The 19,268-nt window shown below is 43.0% G+C and overlaps 2 protein-coding genes across 2 annotated transcripts in view; both read right to left on the bottom strand.

Moving 5' to 3' along the window:
• The window catches only part of rnf213b (ring finger protein 213b), an 82,390-nt gene extending 71,343 nt beyond the window's left edge, over positions 1-11,047 (bottom strand). The window contains 12 exon segments of the mRNA XM_038990892.1: positions 5,149-5,247; positions 5,360-5,521; positions 6,048-6,213; positions 6,296-6,351; positions 6,459-6,672; positions 6,935-7,141; positions 7,842-7,899; positions 7,995-8,164; positions 8,354-8,461; positions 8,623-9,371; positions 10,119-10,376; positions 10,848-11,047. Coding sequence (XP_038846820.1) covers positions 5,149-5,247; positions 5,360-5,521; positions 6,048-6,213; positions 6,296-6,351; positions 6,459-6,672; positions 6,935-7,141; positions 7,842-7,899; positions 7,995-8,164; positions 8,354-8,461; positions 8,623-9,371; positions 10,119-10,280 — 2,151 coding nt within the window. The 5' untranslated portion in view covers positions 10,281-10,376; positions 10,848-11,047.
• A 5,461-nt stretch (positions 11,048-16,508) lies between these two features.
• nploc4 (NPL4 homolog, ubiquitin recognition factor) overlaps positions 16,509-19,268 on the bottom strand; it is a 51,877-nt gene continuing 49,117 nt past the window's right edge. The window contains exon 17 of the mRNA XM_038992224.1: positions 16,509-19,066. Within this exon, the coding sequence (XP_038848152.1) occupies positions 18,903-19,066 (164 nt within the window). The 3' untranslated portion in view covers positions 16,509-18,902. The remainder of the gene's footprint in view (positions 19,067-19,268) is intronic.

Genomic DNA, 19,268 nt, shown 5'->3' with positions numbered 1-19,268 from the left:
ATCCACCTCTCTAAAAACAAGTCTCTCACCGTTGCCGCCTGCTATAGACCACCCTCTGCCCCCAGCTGTGCTCTGGACACCATATGTGAACTGATTGCCCCCCATCTATCTTCAGAGCTCGTGCTGCTAGGCGACCTAAATTGGAACATGCTTAACACCCCAGCCATCCTACAATCTAAGCTTGATGCCCTCAATCTCACACAAATTATCAATGAACCTACCAGGTACCACCCCAAATCCGTAAACACAGGCACCCTCATAGATATAATCCTAACCAACTTGCCCTCCAAATACACCTCTGCTGTTTTCAACCAAGATCTCAGCGATCACTGCCTCATTGCCTGCATCCGTAATGGGTCAGCGGTCAAACGACCTCCACTCATCACTGTCAAACGCTCCCTGAAACACTTCAGCGAGCAGGCCTTTCTAATCGACCTGGCCGGGGTATCCTGGAAGGATATTGATCTCATCCCGTCAGTAGAGGATGCCTGGTTATTTTTTTAAAAATGCCTTCCTCACCATCTTAAATAAGCATGCCCCATTCAAGAAATTTAGAACCAGGAACAGATATAGCCCTTGGTTCTCTCCAGACCTGACTGCCCTTAACCAACACAAAAACATCCTATGGCGTTCTGCATTAGCATCGAACAGCCCCCGTGATATGCAACTTCTCAGGGAAGCTAGAAACCAATATACACAGGCAGTTAGAAAAGCCAAGGCTAGCTTTTTCAAGCAGAAATTTGCTTCCTGCAACACAAACTCTAAAAAGTTCTGGGACACTGTAAAGTCCATGGAGAATAAGAACACCTCCTCCCAGCTTCCAACTGCACTGAAGATAGGAAACACTGTCACCACCGACAAATCCACTATAATTGAGAATTTCAATAAGCATTTTTCTACGGCTGGCCATGCTTTCCACCTGGCTACCCCTACCCCGGTCAACAGCACTGCCCTCCCCTCAGCTACTCGCCCAAGCATTCCCCATTTCTCTTTCTCCCAAATACAGTCAGCTGATGTTCTGAAAGAGCTGCAAAATCTGGACCCTTACAAATCAGCCGGGCTAGATAATCTGGACCCTTTCTTTCTAAAACTATCTGCTGAAATTGTTGCCACCCCTATTACTAGCCTTTTCAACCTCTCTTTCGTGTCGTCTGAGATTCCCAAAGATTGGAAAGCAGCTGTGGTCATCCCCCTCTTCAAAGGGGGGGACACTCTTGACCCAAACAGCTACAGACCTATATCTATCCTACCCTGCCTTTCTAAGGTCTTCGAAAGCCAAGTCAACAAACAGATTACCGACCATTTCGAATCCCACCATACCTTCTCAGCTATGCAATCTGGTTTCAGAGCTGGTCATGGGTGCACCTCAGCCACGCTCAAGGTCATAAACGATATCTTAACCGCCATCGATAAGAAACAATACCGTGCAGCCGTATTCATTGACCTGGCCAAGGCTTTTGTCAATCACCACATCCTCATCGGCAAACTCGACAGCCTTGGTTTCTCTAATGATTGCCTCGCCTGGTTCACCAACTACTTCTCTGATCGAGTTCAGTGTGTCAAATCGGAGGGTCTGTTGTCCGGGCCTCTGGCAGTCTCTATGGGGGTGCCACAGGGTTCAATTCTTGGACCGACTCTCTTCTCTGTATACATCAATGATGTCGCTCTTGCTGCTGGTGAGTCTCTGATCCACCTCTACGCAGACGACACTATTCTGTATACTTCTGGCCCTTCTTTTGACACTGTGTTAACAACCCTCCAGGCGAGCTTCAATGCCATACAACTCTCCTTCCGTGGCCTCCAATTGCTCTTAAATACAAGTAAAACTAAATGCATGCTCTTCATCCGATCGCTGCCTGCACCTGCCCGCCTGTCCAACATCACTACTCTGGACGGCTCTGACTTAGAATATGTGGACAACTACAAATACCTAGGTGTCTGGTTAGACTGTAAACTCTCCTTCCAGACTCACATCAAACATCTCCAATCCAAAGTTAAATCTAGAATTGGCTTCCTATCCCGCAACAAAGCATCCTTCACTCATGCTGCCAAACATACCCTTGTAAAACTGACCATCCTACCAATCCTCGACTTTGGTGATGTCATTTACAAAATAGCCTCCAAAACCCTACTCAATAAATTGGATGCAGTCTATCACAGTGCCATCCGTTTTGTCACCAAAGCCCCATATACTACCCACCACTGCGACCTGTACACTCTCGTTGGCTGGCCCTCGCTTCATACTCGTCGCCAAACCCACTGGCTCCAGGTCATCTACAAGACCCTGCTAGGTAAAGTCCCCCCTTATCTCAGCTCGCTGATCACCATAGCAGCACCTACCTGTAGCACGCACTCCAGCAGGTATATCTCTGGTCACCCCCAAAACCAATTCTTCCTTTGGCCGCCTCTCCTTCCAGTTCTCTGCTGCCAATGACTGGAACGAACTACAAAAATCTCTGAAACTGGAAACACTTATCTCCCTCACTAGCTTTAAGCACCAGCTGTCAGAGCAGCTCATAGATTACTGCACCTGTACATAGCCCATCTATAATTTAGCCCAAACAACTACCTCTTTACCTACTGTATTTATTTATTTTGCTCCTTTGCACCCCATTATTTCTATCTCTACTTTGCACATTATTCCACTGCAAACCAACCATTCCAGTGTTTTTACTTGCTATATTGTATTTACTTCGCCAGCATGGCCTTTTTATATTTTTATTTATTTATATATATATTTTGTTTGCCTTCAGCTCCCTTATCTCACCTCACTTGCTCACATTGTATATAGACTTATTTTTCACTGTATTATTGACTGTATGTTTGTTTTACTCCATGTGTAACTATGTGTTGTTGTATGTGTCGAACTGCTTTGCTTTATCTTGGCCAGGTCGCAATTGTAAATGAGAACGTGTTCTCAACTTGCCTACCTGGTTAAATAAAGGTGAAATAAATAAATAAATAAAAATACACAGGCAATAGCCCAAATGAAATAGTCTCTGTAGCAGGCTTAACCTGCCCTATCTGAATGGACACAGGTAGAGGGCAAGACTGTACAGCCTGGTTCCCCTTGAGAAACCAAATCGAATCTGTCTAACAGGAGCTCAAACAGCTAGGCCTAAATATTATAAGCACTTGGCCCCCAGGACCATACAATTACCCAATTGGCAATTACAACCAATAAACTGGTTCTACAATGTAAAAGGCAATTTCCACATCTATTGTTACATTAGTACATTCGTCTTAATCAGACTTAATGATTATTCATGATATTTCAACACCATGCATAGATGGAACAATCATTTTAGCTTATTCAACATTCTGACTCCAAACCATGGAGTGCAGGCCACGTAGCCTATTTCTAAAAGCCGTCTGCATTGGCCGTGCTGCACTTACACCGTAACACCATCCATACGGCGCCTCCGACCACATTTTCGGATCAAGCATACATTGGCTCATAGGACACACAAAACTCTGTGTGTGTGAGTGTCATTGGTACAGGGATAGATCTAGCAAGGTCTTCATTGGCTACCTCTAAAGACTCTTCCACCCAGGAGCGAAACCATACATTGAATTAAACAGATCTTCTACCTCATGAGTCTTGTTTACATTCATGTGCACAATAAACATTGCGCCCACTCTGAGGGTAAGAAATGGTTTGCCAAACTGAAAATGTATGGTATTTTTTTATTTAACCTTTATTTATTTAACTAGGCAAGTCAGTTAAGAACAAATTCTTACTTACAATGACGACCTGCCTTGTTCAGGGACAGATTTTTACCAGCTCTGGGATTCGATCGAGCAACCTTTCGGTTACTGGCCCAAGGCTCTAACCACTAGGTTACCTGCTGCCCCAATGGTAGGGCTATCAAACATAAATGTCTAGGTGTTGCAATAAACGGTACGGGATGCAATTATGAAACGCTAGCAATTATTGTATTATTAGATGGAATATAGATTTACCACACAGGGCCTATGCATTTAAACGTGTGAAAGCAAGAGCAAACATTTCAACAGGAGAAAAAAAGCTCTCTCCGCTGGTGGGAGCGTTGGGGTCGCAAGTGAAGAGCTGTGCCTATGGTGCATCTTCGCCAAAGTAATAACTAATTTTAACAGCAAATTCCAAATACAAACTTCATAAGTAAATTATAAACTTCAAGCAGTTGTTACATACCAAAATACCAGTAGGCCTATACTAGTAATTGTTGCCCCATTGCCGATGAGCTTGCAAAGTAAACAGTTAATATTCCTGATCACCAATTTTTTTTCGAGCTGCATATTTATTCATTATAGCAATCCTCTGTTCCTATAATTTGACGTTTGCGCTGCACCCAATCCTTTTGCTGTACAGCAAATCAGCAATTGTTCGCTAGCTCACCATCCGACCTGTATTGATTGACAGTTTGTTGGTCCAATCAGAGTGCCGAGTGTGCATTTCACTACCCAATCTGTTGCACCTTTTTTTTGCAAGGGAGATACTGCGGTTACTGTCTCTGGCTGCATGGAGAGTAATCCACATAAACTCTGTGCCACAAAATGAGTGCCAAAACATTACAAAACCTGGCTAGATAATTTCAAGTCATCAGTCTCAAGTTGAGTTCCGAGTCTTGTTGCTCCAAGTCTCAAGTTATTTTATTTTCTATCAAGTTAAGTCTCAAGTCATCAAATTTGTGACTCGAGTCCAAGTATTTTGGACTCTAAAATACTCTAAAATAATGAAAGATTTTAAACAAATTATAGCTTATAATTCTCGTAGTAGTTGACAAATAACACCCGGGGACATTTTCAAAATGCATAAAATTCCCTTTCAAGATCCATATTTTTGAGTTGTTAAGGTAAAGAACACCTGACCTTATATTTAAAGCCTTTTAGAATCTACATTTTACTTTAAATAAGAAGTGATATTTCCTGGGGACAGAAAAGGCACCGCATAGTAGGAATGACACAGCCGGTTTCCCTGATACAGATTGAGCCTAATCCTAGACTAAAAATAATGCTCAATAAAGAACATTGAATGTGCTCCTTAGTCCAGGACTATGCTTGATTTGTGTCCGAGTGAATCTGACCAATTGTGTCCAGCTAATCAAATCTCAAAACTCTCCTAGGTTTCCTGAATGTATGACCTGGTCTGTAGGCCTATACACTCACCCTAGAGATCCTCTTCCTCAGGTCTCTGTCCAGGCTGGACATCCACTGGGCTGACACACTCTGCAGAGAGCATTCTACCCTCAGGAAGGCATCCCACATCTACCAACACAAGGTGAACATACACATACAAACAGGTTTATAATTAACAGAAAACTGTGTACGTCTGGGAACAAATATTGTCTGCTAATGTCTGCTAGTTTGGCTACAGTACCTCTATTTCTTTGGGGTAGCTGAGGGATTTGGACTGAGCGCCTTGTTTCAGGAGAGCATTGAAGAGAAGATTGTCTCTCCACTGGCTGAGATGTTGCAGCACATCCCCAAGCTTGTCAGATAGCTGGAACTGCTCCGGTCTCTTCTCCTCACCATCCGGAGTCTGGGGAGGAACACACACACTATTAGGTGTACTATTGGAGCTCAAAGAACAACAGCGACGGCTTCCCGAGTGGAGCAGCGTTCTAAGGCGTCACTACAGACCCAGGTTCGATCCCGGGCTGTGTCGCAGCCGGCCATGACCGAGAGACCCATGAGGCAGCGCACAATTGGCCCAGCCTCGTCTGGGTTAGGGGAGGGTTTGGCCGGGTGGGATGTCCTTGCCGCATTGCGCTCTAGCGACTCCCGTGGCAGGCCGGGCGCATGCACGCTGACACGGTCGCTAATTGTACGGTGTTTCCTCTGACACATTGGTGCGGATGGCTTCCGGGTTAAGCAAGCAGTGTGTCAAGAAGCAGTGCGGCTTGGCAGGGTCGAGTTACAGAGGACGCATGGCTCTCGACCTTCACCTCTCCTGGGTCCGTACGGTAGTTGCAGCGATGAGACAAGACTGTAACTACCAATTGAATATCACGAAATTGAGGAGAAAAAGGGGGTATAAATAGAACAACTGCAAATTCAACAACTACCTTGTTTGCAAGTGCAGCATCCAGAATTTCAGCCGCTTTCAGCACTAGTTGGAAGGATAGCACTGCTGCCTTGTAGAACGGGACAAGTCGCGCCATCCGGCAAGTGCTCTTCAGAACACTGATGCAACTCAAGAGGATGGAGTCCACAAACCCAGAATCTGCTAGCCTATAAACAAAAGCCAAACATACAATAGCAGAATAATATAACACTCAAAGGACTCACGCTCACAGATCTCAAATTCCAATACCTTTCCTTCTCCTCTTCAACTTTCTCCAGTACAAAGCACAGGATCTTTTGAGTAACCTGGAAGTTGAAATAATAATGTCACAAATTAATATTTAAAGATCCACCACAATAGCACTACTCTTTAACTGAGTAATCTTATCAGACATTAATGATCCATAACTTACCTCTACATTTTGTTGTTGTGTTTTGACATCAGTATTCTCCCCATACTGTCTAAGCCTGTACAGCAGGCTTTGGATCATGTGTTCTGGAGGTATGCTCTTCAGAGTGGAGAATTCTGGAAGGTCCTCAGAGGCCACCAGGGACAGCCAGCTGGTCCAAACCAGAGGCATCTCTTTAGCCACAGAAATGTGATTCTGGATCAAAGTGAGCATCATCCTGCAAAGAGGAAAGTCTCATCAATGTTATGCATGTTTGAGGTCAATGTACTGTCAAGTCTTTCTCCTGAGGACAAGAAGAAATGTGAACTAACTGGAATAATAGTCTAATTGAACACATATATGCAGAGTTAGAAATAGTAATATTTTTGGTTAAATTTCCCTTCACAATGATACAATTATTCACAATACAGATTTTAAAAAGCACATTGTGGACCACTCAAATAGGGTTTTGAGACACTTTGAGGGACAATTGGACAAACCTTCTTTTGTCAGAAAAGGTTCTGATCCTCTCTCTGAAGTTGTTGTAGTTAACATTTTCAAGCCCTGCCCAGTTCATCTCCTCTATAGTAGGACCAAGCCTGCCAGCGTCTGCTCCCGGCTGTCTGAGCATGTGCAGTAGAGGAATGAGCAGGGGAAGCTCTGAGACCAGCCTCTGTGAGCAATAGTTGATCACACCAATCACAAGGCTGTGGAGACAAAGACAGATGAACAGATTTCACCCAACATATAGGACAGGGTTGCTGTAATTTACATTTAGTAATCAAACAACACAATATAAACATAGCATCTGAAACTCACTTTTGTGGATAGGGGAAGACATTTCTAATTTCCTCTATGTTTCTGCTGTCAAGTGCAGTGTGTGAGGATACTACGTAGCATAGTTTTGCCAAGCCCTTCACCCCAAGATCTATCTGACAAGCTTGGCAGACTCTGAACAAAGACAAGCCAAACACTAGAGGGTTGTTGACAGTCTGGCTCTTCTGCGATGTTCCCTGGGACTCAGCATGCAACAGCTGCAGCAAATGCTCAGAAATCAACTCTGACACCTTTATTCCAAAAAAAGAGAAAAATAAAGAAAACATTGAATGTGTAGTATTGGATCTAATGGTCATACTGTTTTCTTGAAATGCCATTACAATATCATTACACACTGTAAATGTCCCACTCACCTTAACCAAAGGGGGTTTGAAATTTCCTGGGTAGACCACCTGTTGAACAGCTGATGAGTAACTCCTCTGGAAATGATGCAAGAGCTGAGCAAACTGCACAGTGCTCTCCTGGTTGGGTGGATCCCATTTCTGTAAAATGTGGCCTAGTAGTAGATGGGCAGAGGCTTGCCAGGCATCAGCCATACCCTTTCCTTTTGATTGGAACGCATCTATCCACCCTTGGACGGACCACATTGACTCCAGCCGATGAATGTGACCCTCATAAAGGTGCAACTCTGGAAACAATGATGAATAATCAGTATCATACTCAATGTAACATACAAGGTAATCGTTAACTTCTAAAAATAGATTTTAAATGTTTTCCTCTTACCCTTTATTTGTGAATCATTTGGAATTTGAATATTCCTTGTGGCTATCTCCAAAATCTCTTTCTGCCTTTGCTGCACCCGATAATGGTAAGTCAACATTTGTCCCCTGGGTATTGAGCTTTCCAGTACTGAGAGACTTGCTTCTATTAGATAGCCTTTCTGACATAGACCTCTAAAGAATAAATTAAAAACTGATTTACAAACAATGATAATTATCGCTATGTGTGTATTGTGTGGTTTATGTAGCCGACAAACAGTAAAATATTCTCATCAATCCAACATCACCAGTAAGTAGAAAAGTATTCATACTCACATGAAATGAGTCATTTGAAGCGCATGAGTGTCACCTTGATGATATAACAAGAGCGTGTCATATTCTTGGTTGAATCTGAACTTTTTGTCCAGCACAGCATAGATATGAAAGGTGAACATCGGAATCCCAGGAGGAATCCTTACTGGGGACCGCTCTCTGATGAAGGAGAGAAAATAAAAGAAGACAGAAAATGTTGAGTGACTAGTTACAGTGATAAAGAAGTAATAACAGTATACTTGTTATGTGTTGCGTCATGTGTTATGTTACTCATTGTACTCAGGTAATAACAGCATGCCATAAGCTTATTGCCAGCTTACCGACATCCTCTACTCTTGGAATCCTTTTTGCATTGATCTGAAGTCTGAGGACTCGGCTCTTTCGACCCCTTCTGAGTCTTTGTTTTATTTTCCGCTGCAGCTTCTGCATAAGACTTGGTAGTTAATTTGACTCCCTTTTCTACCTGGCAGGTTGCGGGACTCCCTGAGCTTTCTCCTGAATGTTGTACCGCTTTCTCTGATTCAGGCTTACTCTTTACCTCTTCAGTAGAGTTTGGATTCTCCCTCTTAGGTGGTTCTGATGCTGCTCCTTCACTGCCTGCTCCATTGCTGTTCTGTGTTTGCTCATTCATTGGCTGAGTGGTGTCAGCATGTTCATCTGTCATTGGCTGAGTGGAATCAGAGGGTTCTGTCTGTGTCTGCTGTGTGTTCTGAACAACTATAGGGGTCTGAGTTGCCTGGCTCTTGCCTTTAGGTTTATTTGTTTGAGTCTGGACCTGAACTCTCTTAGTATCCTTGACATGTGTTTGTTTTGTATCATTAGTCTGATGCATGGACTGGTCCTGTTGTTGACTGGTTTCAGCTTGGTGGTCTTGGTCGTGTTCTTGTGTCTGTGTTTCCAAGGTTTGACACACCTGGTCGGTTTGGGTCTCCATCTCCCCTTTTTCCAGTGTACTCTGAGTCTGAGAATCCCTGTCAGCTTGATTTTTCATTCCTTTATTTTTTCTTCTGTTACCTCTCCTTGTCTTCTTCTTCATATCCTGATCTCTCCTGGGGGACTTTGCTTGGCCCTGTTGATAACAAAAAAAGTCAGCAATGACAGTTACTCTTTTAAATCAGTACTGTTACCCAAATTGTTTCATTCATTTTATTGTTAATGATTGTACAATGAAAGACATAGGCGCACGGGGTCCCGTGTGGCTCAGTTGGTAGAGCACAGCGCTTGCAACGGCAGTTTTTTTGTTTTACCAGGTAAGTTGACTGAGAACACATTCTCATTTACAGCGACGACCTGGAGAATAGTTACAGGGGAGAGGAGGGGGATGAATGAGCCAATTGTAAGTTGGGGGTGATTAGGTGACCATGAAGGACAGCTTGGGAATTTAACCAGGACACCAGGGTTAACACCCATACTCTTACAATAAGTGCCATGGGATTTTTAATGACCTCAGAGAGTCAGGACACCCATTTAACGTCCCATCTGAAAGACAGCACCCTAGACAGAGCAGTGTCCCCAATCACTGCCCTGTGGCATTGGGATATTTTTTTAGACCAGAGGAAAGAGTGCCTCCTACTGGCCCTCCAACACCACTTCCAGCTGCATCTGGTCTCCCATCCAGGAACTGACAAGAATCAACCCTGCTTAGCTTCAGAAGCAAGCCAGCAGTGGGATGCAGGGTGGTATGCTGCTGGCTGTGGGTTTGATTCCCACGGGGGACCAGTACAGGAAAAAGTACAGAAATGTTTCCACTCACTACTGTAAGTTGCTCTGGATAAGAGCGTCTGCTAAATGTAAAAATGAAAGGTGGTCGTGTCACCTGCTGTCCCTCTGTCTTGGGTCTCTTGGTGACAGTGTCCTTCTCAGCAGTTACCTCCATGTTGTGCTGATGTGTCCCTGTTGGCACCCCAGGGCCAGGGTACTGCTGGGACAAGGACCCATGGTCTCCTTGGGGACTACTGTCACCTGAACCAAGCTCCATCTGCAGAGCTGCTGCCCAGCCCGGGATATATTGCTCTGTATGTTGTGTATCCTCTCTGGTAGGTTTGGACGTTAAAGACACTCTCTTAATCTCTCACTACAGATGGAGAATAATACAAATTAAATGTTCTAATGGAAGCAATATCTAACTACTTCAGAAAGAAACTTAGTGTTAATACATTTTAGGGAACAGGAAAAACAGCAACAACTGCGCTGCCGTTGCTGCCCCGCCCCATATATAGCTGCAGTAAAATTAACGTTACTTCCTCAATCAGTTTGTTAGATGGAAATTGCCAAGTTTCTGTTTCCTCGATTTCTCTGTTTATGACTATTCATCTCCCAGTTATGAGTATGGGAGTTCTTTCCTAAGAAATTGCTTGCTTACTTATTTAAAATGTCATAAATATTGTATTTCCCTCTAAAGATTTACTAGATACATGCGTATTTAACTTGTCTAACAATTTACCGTCTCTATAGACAAAAACATTTTTTGAATATTTCTAATAAACGGTAACATCACAGCCTACAACTAGAAAAAGCTGTGAGAAAACAGGCTGTACTTCCTTACCTGACAAATGTGTTCTCTGCTACAATACTATTCAGACATCTGTCCGTTGCATCAAAACAGCCACTAAAGTAGGATACATTTGCCAATACCTTCTAACGCTCACCTGCCAACATTCATAAACTCCACCCTTTACCTAACTCGAGGGATTGTCGCGAAACATCTTACATGTTTAACTGGATATGTGAACGTAAAGTTATCTTCATTTAAAGCGGGTAGGTCAGTGTATGACAGTCCCTTATGTTTTGCCTTTCAGTTTCATTTCTTACCAACTGAGCCTGTTTTTTTCCAAAACTAGAAACCTAAACATATTCATAGGCACGCCCACTATGATTTACACGCATTCATTAAAGCGCTTATTCTGTAAATGTTTGTCATTATTTAACATTCATTGAACCGTAACTAAACCAGAAGACCTTTATGTCTGCAATAAGCAGCTGATCTAGGATATGCTTGGCACCCCTAATACATGTAGGCCTAATACATGTAGGCCTATTTTCAGGTAAAATACTGATTCCAGATCTGTGCCTAGGGGTAACTTCATCCTTTGAAGAGTAGCTCAATAGGAAAATGATTTATATATTTACAGATTAAAAGTAATTATATCATTCATATGCAGATGTGAAACTGTGATGATAGGCCAATACAATAGTACAATAAGACAATAATCTGATAAAAACAACACATGACAAATGACTTTACTGTAAAATATCAAATGATCAATCAAGCCCTCACAGAAAACCCTATTGAAGCAAGGCACAACCTTGTAATATAGTCATTGGACACTGTGGCGCCACCTATCGACAAAAAGGTTATCAGATTCATATTCTCACCAACATTTTGTGTAAAAATGAGAAATAGCTAAATAATATTTACAACTTGTCTCCCACAATTTGAGTTCATTGACAGAAAGGGGAAAGCATTACATTTTTACTGAATAGCCAGCTCATTGTTTTTTAAATTCTTGAGTGCTTAGAGAGAATGAGTGTCATTTTCACCACTGAGTTTAAGGAGGAGGGTGTATTTAAGTTTGTTGTCACAGTCCAATCCCTTAGACCTGGGCACCATCAGCAGGTATCTTGACTCTCCGGACCACCACCCGGTTCCTGCGTCCCTGTGGTCTAGTACCAGTGCTGGTACCGGTTCCCTCTCCAGTTCCGGTCAGCATGGTGCTCTGGTTCTCCTCGTCTGGTGTCAGTGGGCGGGGCTCTGCTCTGCTCTGGGAGGGGCTTCTTCCTGCCCTCACGTCGTCCACGAATGCCTCGACGACCTCAAACTTGGTGGTCAGCTCCCCCAGGCGCTCCTTCAGGGCATTGAATTCCTTGTAGAGGTCTCTTAAGGCATCCGATAGAGGAGGGATCCTGGAGGATGGGAGTGATTGGGTGAGGGGAAAAAAGTGTAATGAGGAGGCTGCGGGAGTTAATTACAGTTAAAAAAACAAGTTCTATGTTATAAAGTCTTATTGTGTCTTATAACAAAGGGATCTGACTGACAAACACTAAAGCTAAAAGGTACATTTCCAAAGTAATGGGCTTTGTAATAGATAGTGAAGTATCTTACCTTAATATTTATCAAATCATACAGTATGTTAGTTTTCTGAACTTATGATCTAAATACCTACTAAACATATCTACAAAGGATTCTACCCACCTCCCGTAGTCAGGCAGCACAGTGCTGTGGTCGTTGAGGAGAAGGTCTTTGACTTGGGTCATGATGGCAAACTTCCAGTTGTCCAACACCAGGGTGAGGTTGGCACAGACTCTAGTGTTTACCTTCTCTGCTGCAATGGCATGAACAGGGCAGAGGGTAGTCATTTGGTTAATGTTTCTTGATAGTGTTTTGTACTTAGTTCTACTTCTAACAATTCTTCAAAATCCCTGTGCTGATTTCTGGCTACCCTGTCCTTATCATGTCTAAAGAATACATTAGCAACAAAGGAATGCAATAATAAGAACGAAAGCAAATTGTGACGGCTGAGGATGATTCACATCCTCAGAGGGATCAACCAGAATGTGTAATTGCTCTGTTTTTGCTGTATCTATATACTGTATGTGGATTGTGAGTAAATTCTTCATCTATATATCTTATCTGTATATTCTGTTTATTGTGTCCAGCACCATTTGAAAAAATTCCTGGTACCTGTAAATGTACTTGTAAATGTGAATAAAGGTGATTCTGATTCTGAAATGAAAACAGACCAGGCAGCCACTCACCCTCTGTCCTGTAGTCCCATTCTGAGTTCTGTTCAGTTCTCCTCCTCTTCTGTGCTGTACACAGAGCCACCAGGCACAGCAAAGCCACTGCAGTCCTCATCCTCAAGTCAGAATAAAGACATATCATACATTACACCTGAACTGATATGATTATGACAGTTTAACTTGCTCTGCAGACATCCATTCTATCATCTTACACTGAATGTGTAATAACCTGATTATTTTCTCAGTACGTTTCACCAATTATTTTTTGGAGGGTTTGCTGAGAATACATAAGTAGACACAGACTATGTACCTGCTCGCACTAAAAACCTCTGTCCTGAATAAGTCACAGTGTTTGATAATAATCCCACAGCAGTGCAAATTTGTAGAGCACCGACAGAGGGACCTGCTTATATACTTATAGGCAGTCAGTTTGTCCCCTCCCCACAGAGGTCTTGCCAAGAGAAGGGTGTCATCCATGTCTCCACCCCCTTAAGAAAAAACACACCCACATCATGCATCACTATTACGATTGTCCATTTATCATAATGCTTATCCAGTATCTGTACATTACTTTCAGATCTACAGGAATGTGTAGGGACTGGGTTAGAATGAGTTAGTAGAATGGTTAACCCCAGCATTCTCTTCCTTTCTCTGTCATGCTTGACCCCATGTTGTGACCTCTATGTGAGAAGCATGTGACATAAATGGTAATGTTTCACACAAGAGAACTACAAATGGCACATAACAGTAACAGTGAGTGAGGGTTGTTTTCCAGACAGTAGTGGAGGAGTACTCGTTGTACGATAGTAGCCAAGGTTACCTAAACTGGGTTCCCTGGGGGGTCTTAAGTGTAGTCCCATCAACCAGTAGTACCATGTATAAATATCTCACTAGTGTTTGAAACTGAGTTCACCTCTTCTCTTCCTGGACATTCATCTTGGACTTCATCTGTGTCCCATGTGTCCAGGGGAGATAAACCTCAGATATAAATGTGAGAGCACACCTCTTCATGGACATTCCTGGGTTGTGTTCAGTAGTGCACACCGTAGCAAATACTTTTGCAGACTAGTGCTTCTTATTGGCCAAGTTCACGTAGTCCCACCTTGTTTGTCCGTTTTATTCCATTTGGTGCGTGGTGAATGCAATCCTGTCTGTGCTACATCTGCTTCCCACCTGGGTCCTGTTGTGACTAGCATCTCCATCTGCACAAAGACGATAACCCTCACCTATAAATGACTGCTCCATAACATTCACCGATCCCTCATAAAACAGAATGATCAAGACAGCACGCCAGCAGGAAAGATAGAGTACATTGTGTCACAGACTAGTGGATTTAATTGGAAGCAGGTTAAGCAGGGACATTCCACTTCCTTATGTTATCTTTATGGCCATTTTATCATATTAATACGTTATCTTGACTTTATGGCTAAAATTATCAATTTTAAAATATGCATTTGAAAACAAAGTAAAACCAAAGCTACACTGAACAAAAATATAAAAGCAACATGTAAAGTGTTGGTCCCATGTTTCATGAGCTGAAAAAAAAAAAAAATCTGAAATGTTCCATACACACAAAAAAGCTTATTTCTCTCAAATTTCATGCACATACTTACATACCTGTTAGTGAGCATTTCTCCTTTGCCAAGATAATCCATCCACTTGACAGGTGTGGCATATCAAGAAACTGATTAAACAACATGATCATTACACAGGTGCTTCTTGGGCACACTAAAATGTGCAGTTTTGGCACACAACACTATGCCACAGATGTCCCAAGTTGAGGGAGTGTGCCAAGTTTATGACTTGTTTGGGTGAGCGGTTTGCTGATGTCAACGTTGTGAACAGAGTGCCCCATGGTGGCAGTGGGGTTATGGTATGAGCTGGTATAAGCTACATACAACCATAATTTTATTTTTCTGATGGCAATTTGAATGCAGAGATACCGTGACAAGATCCTAAGGCCCATTGTCATGCCATTAATTCGCTGCCATCACCTCATGTTTCAGCATAATTCATGGCCCCATGTCTCAAGGATCTATACACAATTCCCGGAAGCTGAAAATGGCCCAGCTCTTCCATGGCCTGCATGCTCAACTGGTGACATGTCTGGTGAGTTTTTTCCCCGGCAGGCTCTGGATCGACGTGTACGACAGTGTATTCCAGTTCCCGCAAGCATCTAGCAACTACGCACAGCCATTGAAGAGTGGGACAACATTCCACAAGCTACAATAGCCTGATCAACTCTTTGTGAAGGAAAATGGTCACACCAAATACTGGTTCTCTGATCCACAACCCTACCTTTTTCTTACGGTATCTGTATTCTCAGTCATGTGCAATCCATAGATAAGGCCCCCCGCCTCCCTACCACTGAGGAAGTACAGTTCCCGCTCAGCCCAGTCAAAACTGTTCGCTGCTCTGGCACCCCAATGGTGGAACAAACTCCCTCACGACGCCAGGACAGCGGAGTCAATCACCACCTTCCGGAGACACCTGAAACCCCACCTCTTTAAGGAATACCTAGGATAGGATAAAGTAATCCTTCTGACCCCCCCCCCCCCCCCCTTAAAAGATTTAGATGCACTATTGTAAAGTGGCTGTTCCACTGGATGTCATAAGGTGAATGCACCAATTTGTAAGTCGCTCTGGATAAGAGCGTCTGCTAAATGACTTAAATGTAAATGTATTTCAATTGGCTGATTTCCTTATATGAATTGTAACTCAGTAAAATCTTTAAAATGGTTGCATATTGCGTTTATATTTTTGTTCAGTATCATTTGTATATCACCAGTAAAGTGTTTTAAGTACCACCAGATATGCCTATAGCATCAAAGAAAATAACAAATACAGGGACCAGTTGAGAACAAAATAACACAAATCAGAAAAACACCAATTTGTAAAGACTTCAAAAGAAGCCAGAGCTCCACCAAAAGCAAATATGGGGAAAGAGTTTTTTTTATTTAACTAGGCAAGTCAGTTAATAAGAATAAATTCTTATTTACAGTGATGGCCTAGGAACAGTGGGTTAACTGCCTTGTTCAGGGGAAGAACGACAGATTTTTACCTTGTCAGCTTGGGGACTCGATCTTGCAACCTTTCGGTTACAAGTCCAACGCTCTAACCACTAGGCTACCTGCCACAATGACAGCCTACCACGGCCAAACCCGGACGATGCTGGGCCAATTGTGCGCCACCCTATGGGACTCCCAATCACGGCTGGATGTGATACAGCCTGGATTCGAACTGAGATGCAGTGCCTTAGATCACTGCGCCACTCGGGAGCAATGGTGGCACACTGTGCTTCAGAGTACACATGCATTCTGAGGCCACGCACCATATGGCCTTTTAAATAGGCCCCAACCTTAAAACCACTGTGCTAAGAGGGCAAAATCAACTGTAAAGTACAGTTATGAAGAAACCATATCAGGTTTTCTTTAGGATGAAACAAAATAAAACGCTGCTCCACTGATAGGAATTATTTTTTATTGTTTTACTGGTATTTTTGATATTGAAAATTTAAATCCAGGTGTACAGTATCATATAACTTTCTTTCAGAGTCCAATTCTTCAGCTCTGAGCGGGAAGTTTGGACTTTTGTAGCTCTGGTTCAGCGCATTACGTGTGGCTTCATCAGCAAGCCATATGTAACCCCCTGGACCAGAGCTAGGACATGTGTTATGTACTGTCCGTTAGCATGGCATCAGCAGATCTTCTTTTGCAAGAACTCAGAGGGAAAGGGATAGAAACAGGCAAAAATAACCTTAAAGCATTCTCAAATTAATCTACAAACAAAAAATATATACTCACTTCAATGAAAATTACTTCTAAGCTCTTATAAAAAAAATCTTTATAAATAGCATAATTTGAAAGCTATGACTGCCACCCCCCTCCTTTTAACTTAAAATGACAATTTCCTGATAGCAGCCCCAAAATGGATGAAAAATTCAAGTGACAGGCCCAACCTCTTGGACACTCGCTACGTATTTTGAATAAAGCCCCTCTTCAGGAAATACTTGAAGGCTGGAAAATGTTGAGGTATCTGTTGGACTAAATCTGACTTCTACAATGTCAAATTAGAGTAAAATCAAACCAAAAAAGAAAATCAAACCAATGACTTAGTTTAATGCCATCAAAATAGCAGTGTAAAGGTTTGAGCACTTTATTTCAAGCATATAAAGCTGAATACCTTGAATCAGCGATATATGTGAAGTAACACACAACCCCCCAGTGTTGACACAGAGCTCTTGTGGAATAAGTGCTCGTGTGGAAGGTCAATGATACCCGCTAACCCATTCATATTCTCATTATAGACATTATAGTATACCTGGATCACTGTAATCTGTATCTCAAAAAGGGGGCATGAGAAGGGGAAACATTCCCTACTGAATTGATTGTGCGGTGGACATCAGTTATTTGACATCAAATTACTACCGATGGAATGAGTTCAGTTTTTCAGCTTTTAGTGGAGGGAAATATTGGTTCTACGTAAAAGAAGCACACACACCCAGCGCGCAACACTGCCTGCCCTCTCCCCCCTTCTTGGCAATCTTTCTTCCTCTCCATCCCAGGTGCACAGCACATTGGCCTGCTGGAAGGCATGGACCATTAAGGTATCTTTCTCTCTCACTATGTTGACCTGTGACCTATGGAGTCTTTGAAGGCAGAGTGATGGAGAACAATAGGGGGCCCGTCAGAGAAGATATTACCCATTCTCTACGCCCTGGCCCCTCTGGACTGGCACCAGTCGAAAGAGGACAACAGAGGCAAGAAAAAGCTAAGGCGAGAAAGAGGGAGAGATACAGTGTCGGTAGCTAACCCAGTAAGTAAGCATCTCAAAGCTGCCATCAAAACAGGCATGGTCTACTATACAGTATAAGCTTCAACTGGAGATATAACAAATACTGAGCATGTACGATAGTTCCAATTCAAATGAGAAATATAACCCAAAAGGCCATCTCCCAAACTTACTCCTGAGGGCAGGGTATCAACCAAGGGGAAAAGCCTAAGCAACCGAGAACAAACATCACTCCTGCAATAGAAAACACTAAATAAAGAGGTTAGACTTATGAGACTGTGTATGATAGATACATTTAACGTCTCTACGCTTGGGCCAATGAAGAGATCTTATAGATAGACCGTCACTGTCTGATAACTGTCAACTGTAAGGGAGGATGAGTTCTACAAGAACTGTAGCATCTGACGGCGCAAAACTGACCCAAACTGATTCAAAAGTCCAGATATATACTGTAGCTACAATCAGGAATTAAATGTAATTAAATAAACAGCATCAATCATTCCTCAAATAATGTATATTATTTACACAACAGAATTTCCAGAATAAGTCATAACAGCAAGAGGGGAGGGCACTGGTCAGTGTGAGTGAGATATAACATCCAAATTCTAGAGTCTTTCTTTTGCCGTTGTCCTGAAGCACAGAATTTTTTTGGGGAGCCAGGTCATGGAAGAATATCAGGGGCCATAGGGAGAAATAGGGAAGAAGACTTGATGCCAAAGTGCTTTTACCTAAACATGTCCCAGCCGGTCTCAGTCAGAGGCCACGGCGGAGAGAGAAAGAGAGGATTGAGAGCACACAGTCAACCTTTGTTACATAATTTCATTTGCTGTAAACGAGTGCCTTCATTTTGCGCTTATCATTCCTTAGCAGTCTGAGATGGGAGGGACTGAGGGCCAGGGGGAGGGGCCAAGAGGAGGAGACATCCAATCACACAGCTGCTTGCAGCATCCAATCCTGGTGCAATGATGCCGTTGGTGCGTAAGGAAGCGGGGAGGTGGGCAGGGCTGGACATAGGGTAGTAAAGGAGGGGATTGAGAAGCAGGGCAGGGGGCCACGGGAGGGATGGGGTTTAACCCCTCGGCAGACTGCACATCTCACAGAGCTCTGTGCCTGGTTGGTTCATGAAGGTGCAGTGGAGGCAGGACCACATGGCTGATGAGGAAGCTGGGGTAGAGGGACCCCCGCCCATGGCACCAAACTCCTGAGGGCCAGATGACTGCCCACCCTCCGTGCCTGAGAGAAGAGAGAGCGGTCAGGGGTAAGGGAAAACAGAAAGGTGACTCTTACCAGTGATTACTTTTCAGACTTATTTTTGTATGTAGGAATGATACATGTAATGAGCTGATTCCAAATTGGTCTTTGTGGTCAATAAAGGTCTACTGAAATGAATGCAAGACAAGTTCAACTCATCCATCACTTTAGCTGTTGAGAAGAG

Source organism: Salvelinus namaycush, chromosome 4 (assembly GCF_016432855.1).
Source record: "Salvelinus namaycush isolate Seneca chromosome 4, SaNama_1.0, whole genome shotgun sequence".
In the NCBI taxonomy this organism is placed as follows: domain Eukaryota; kingdom Metazoa; phylum Chordata; class Actinopteri; order Salmoniformes; family Salmonidae; genus Salvelinus; species Salvelinus namaycush.
Note: the sequence above shows the minus strand (reverse complement) of the source record. Positions and strands in the feature narration are given on the sequence as shown.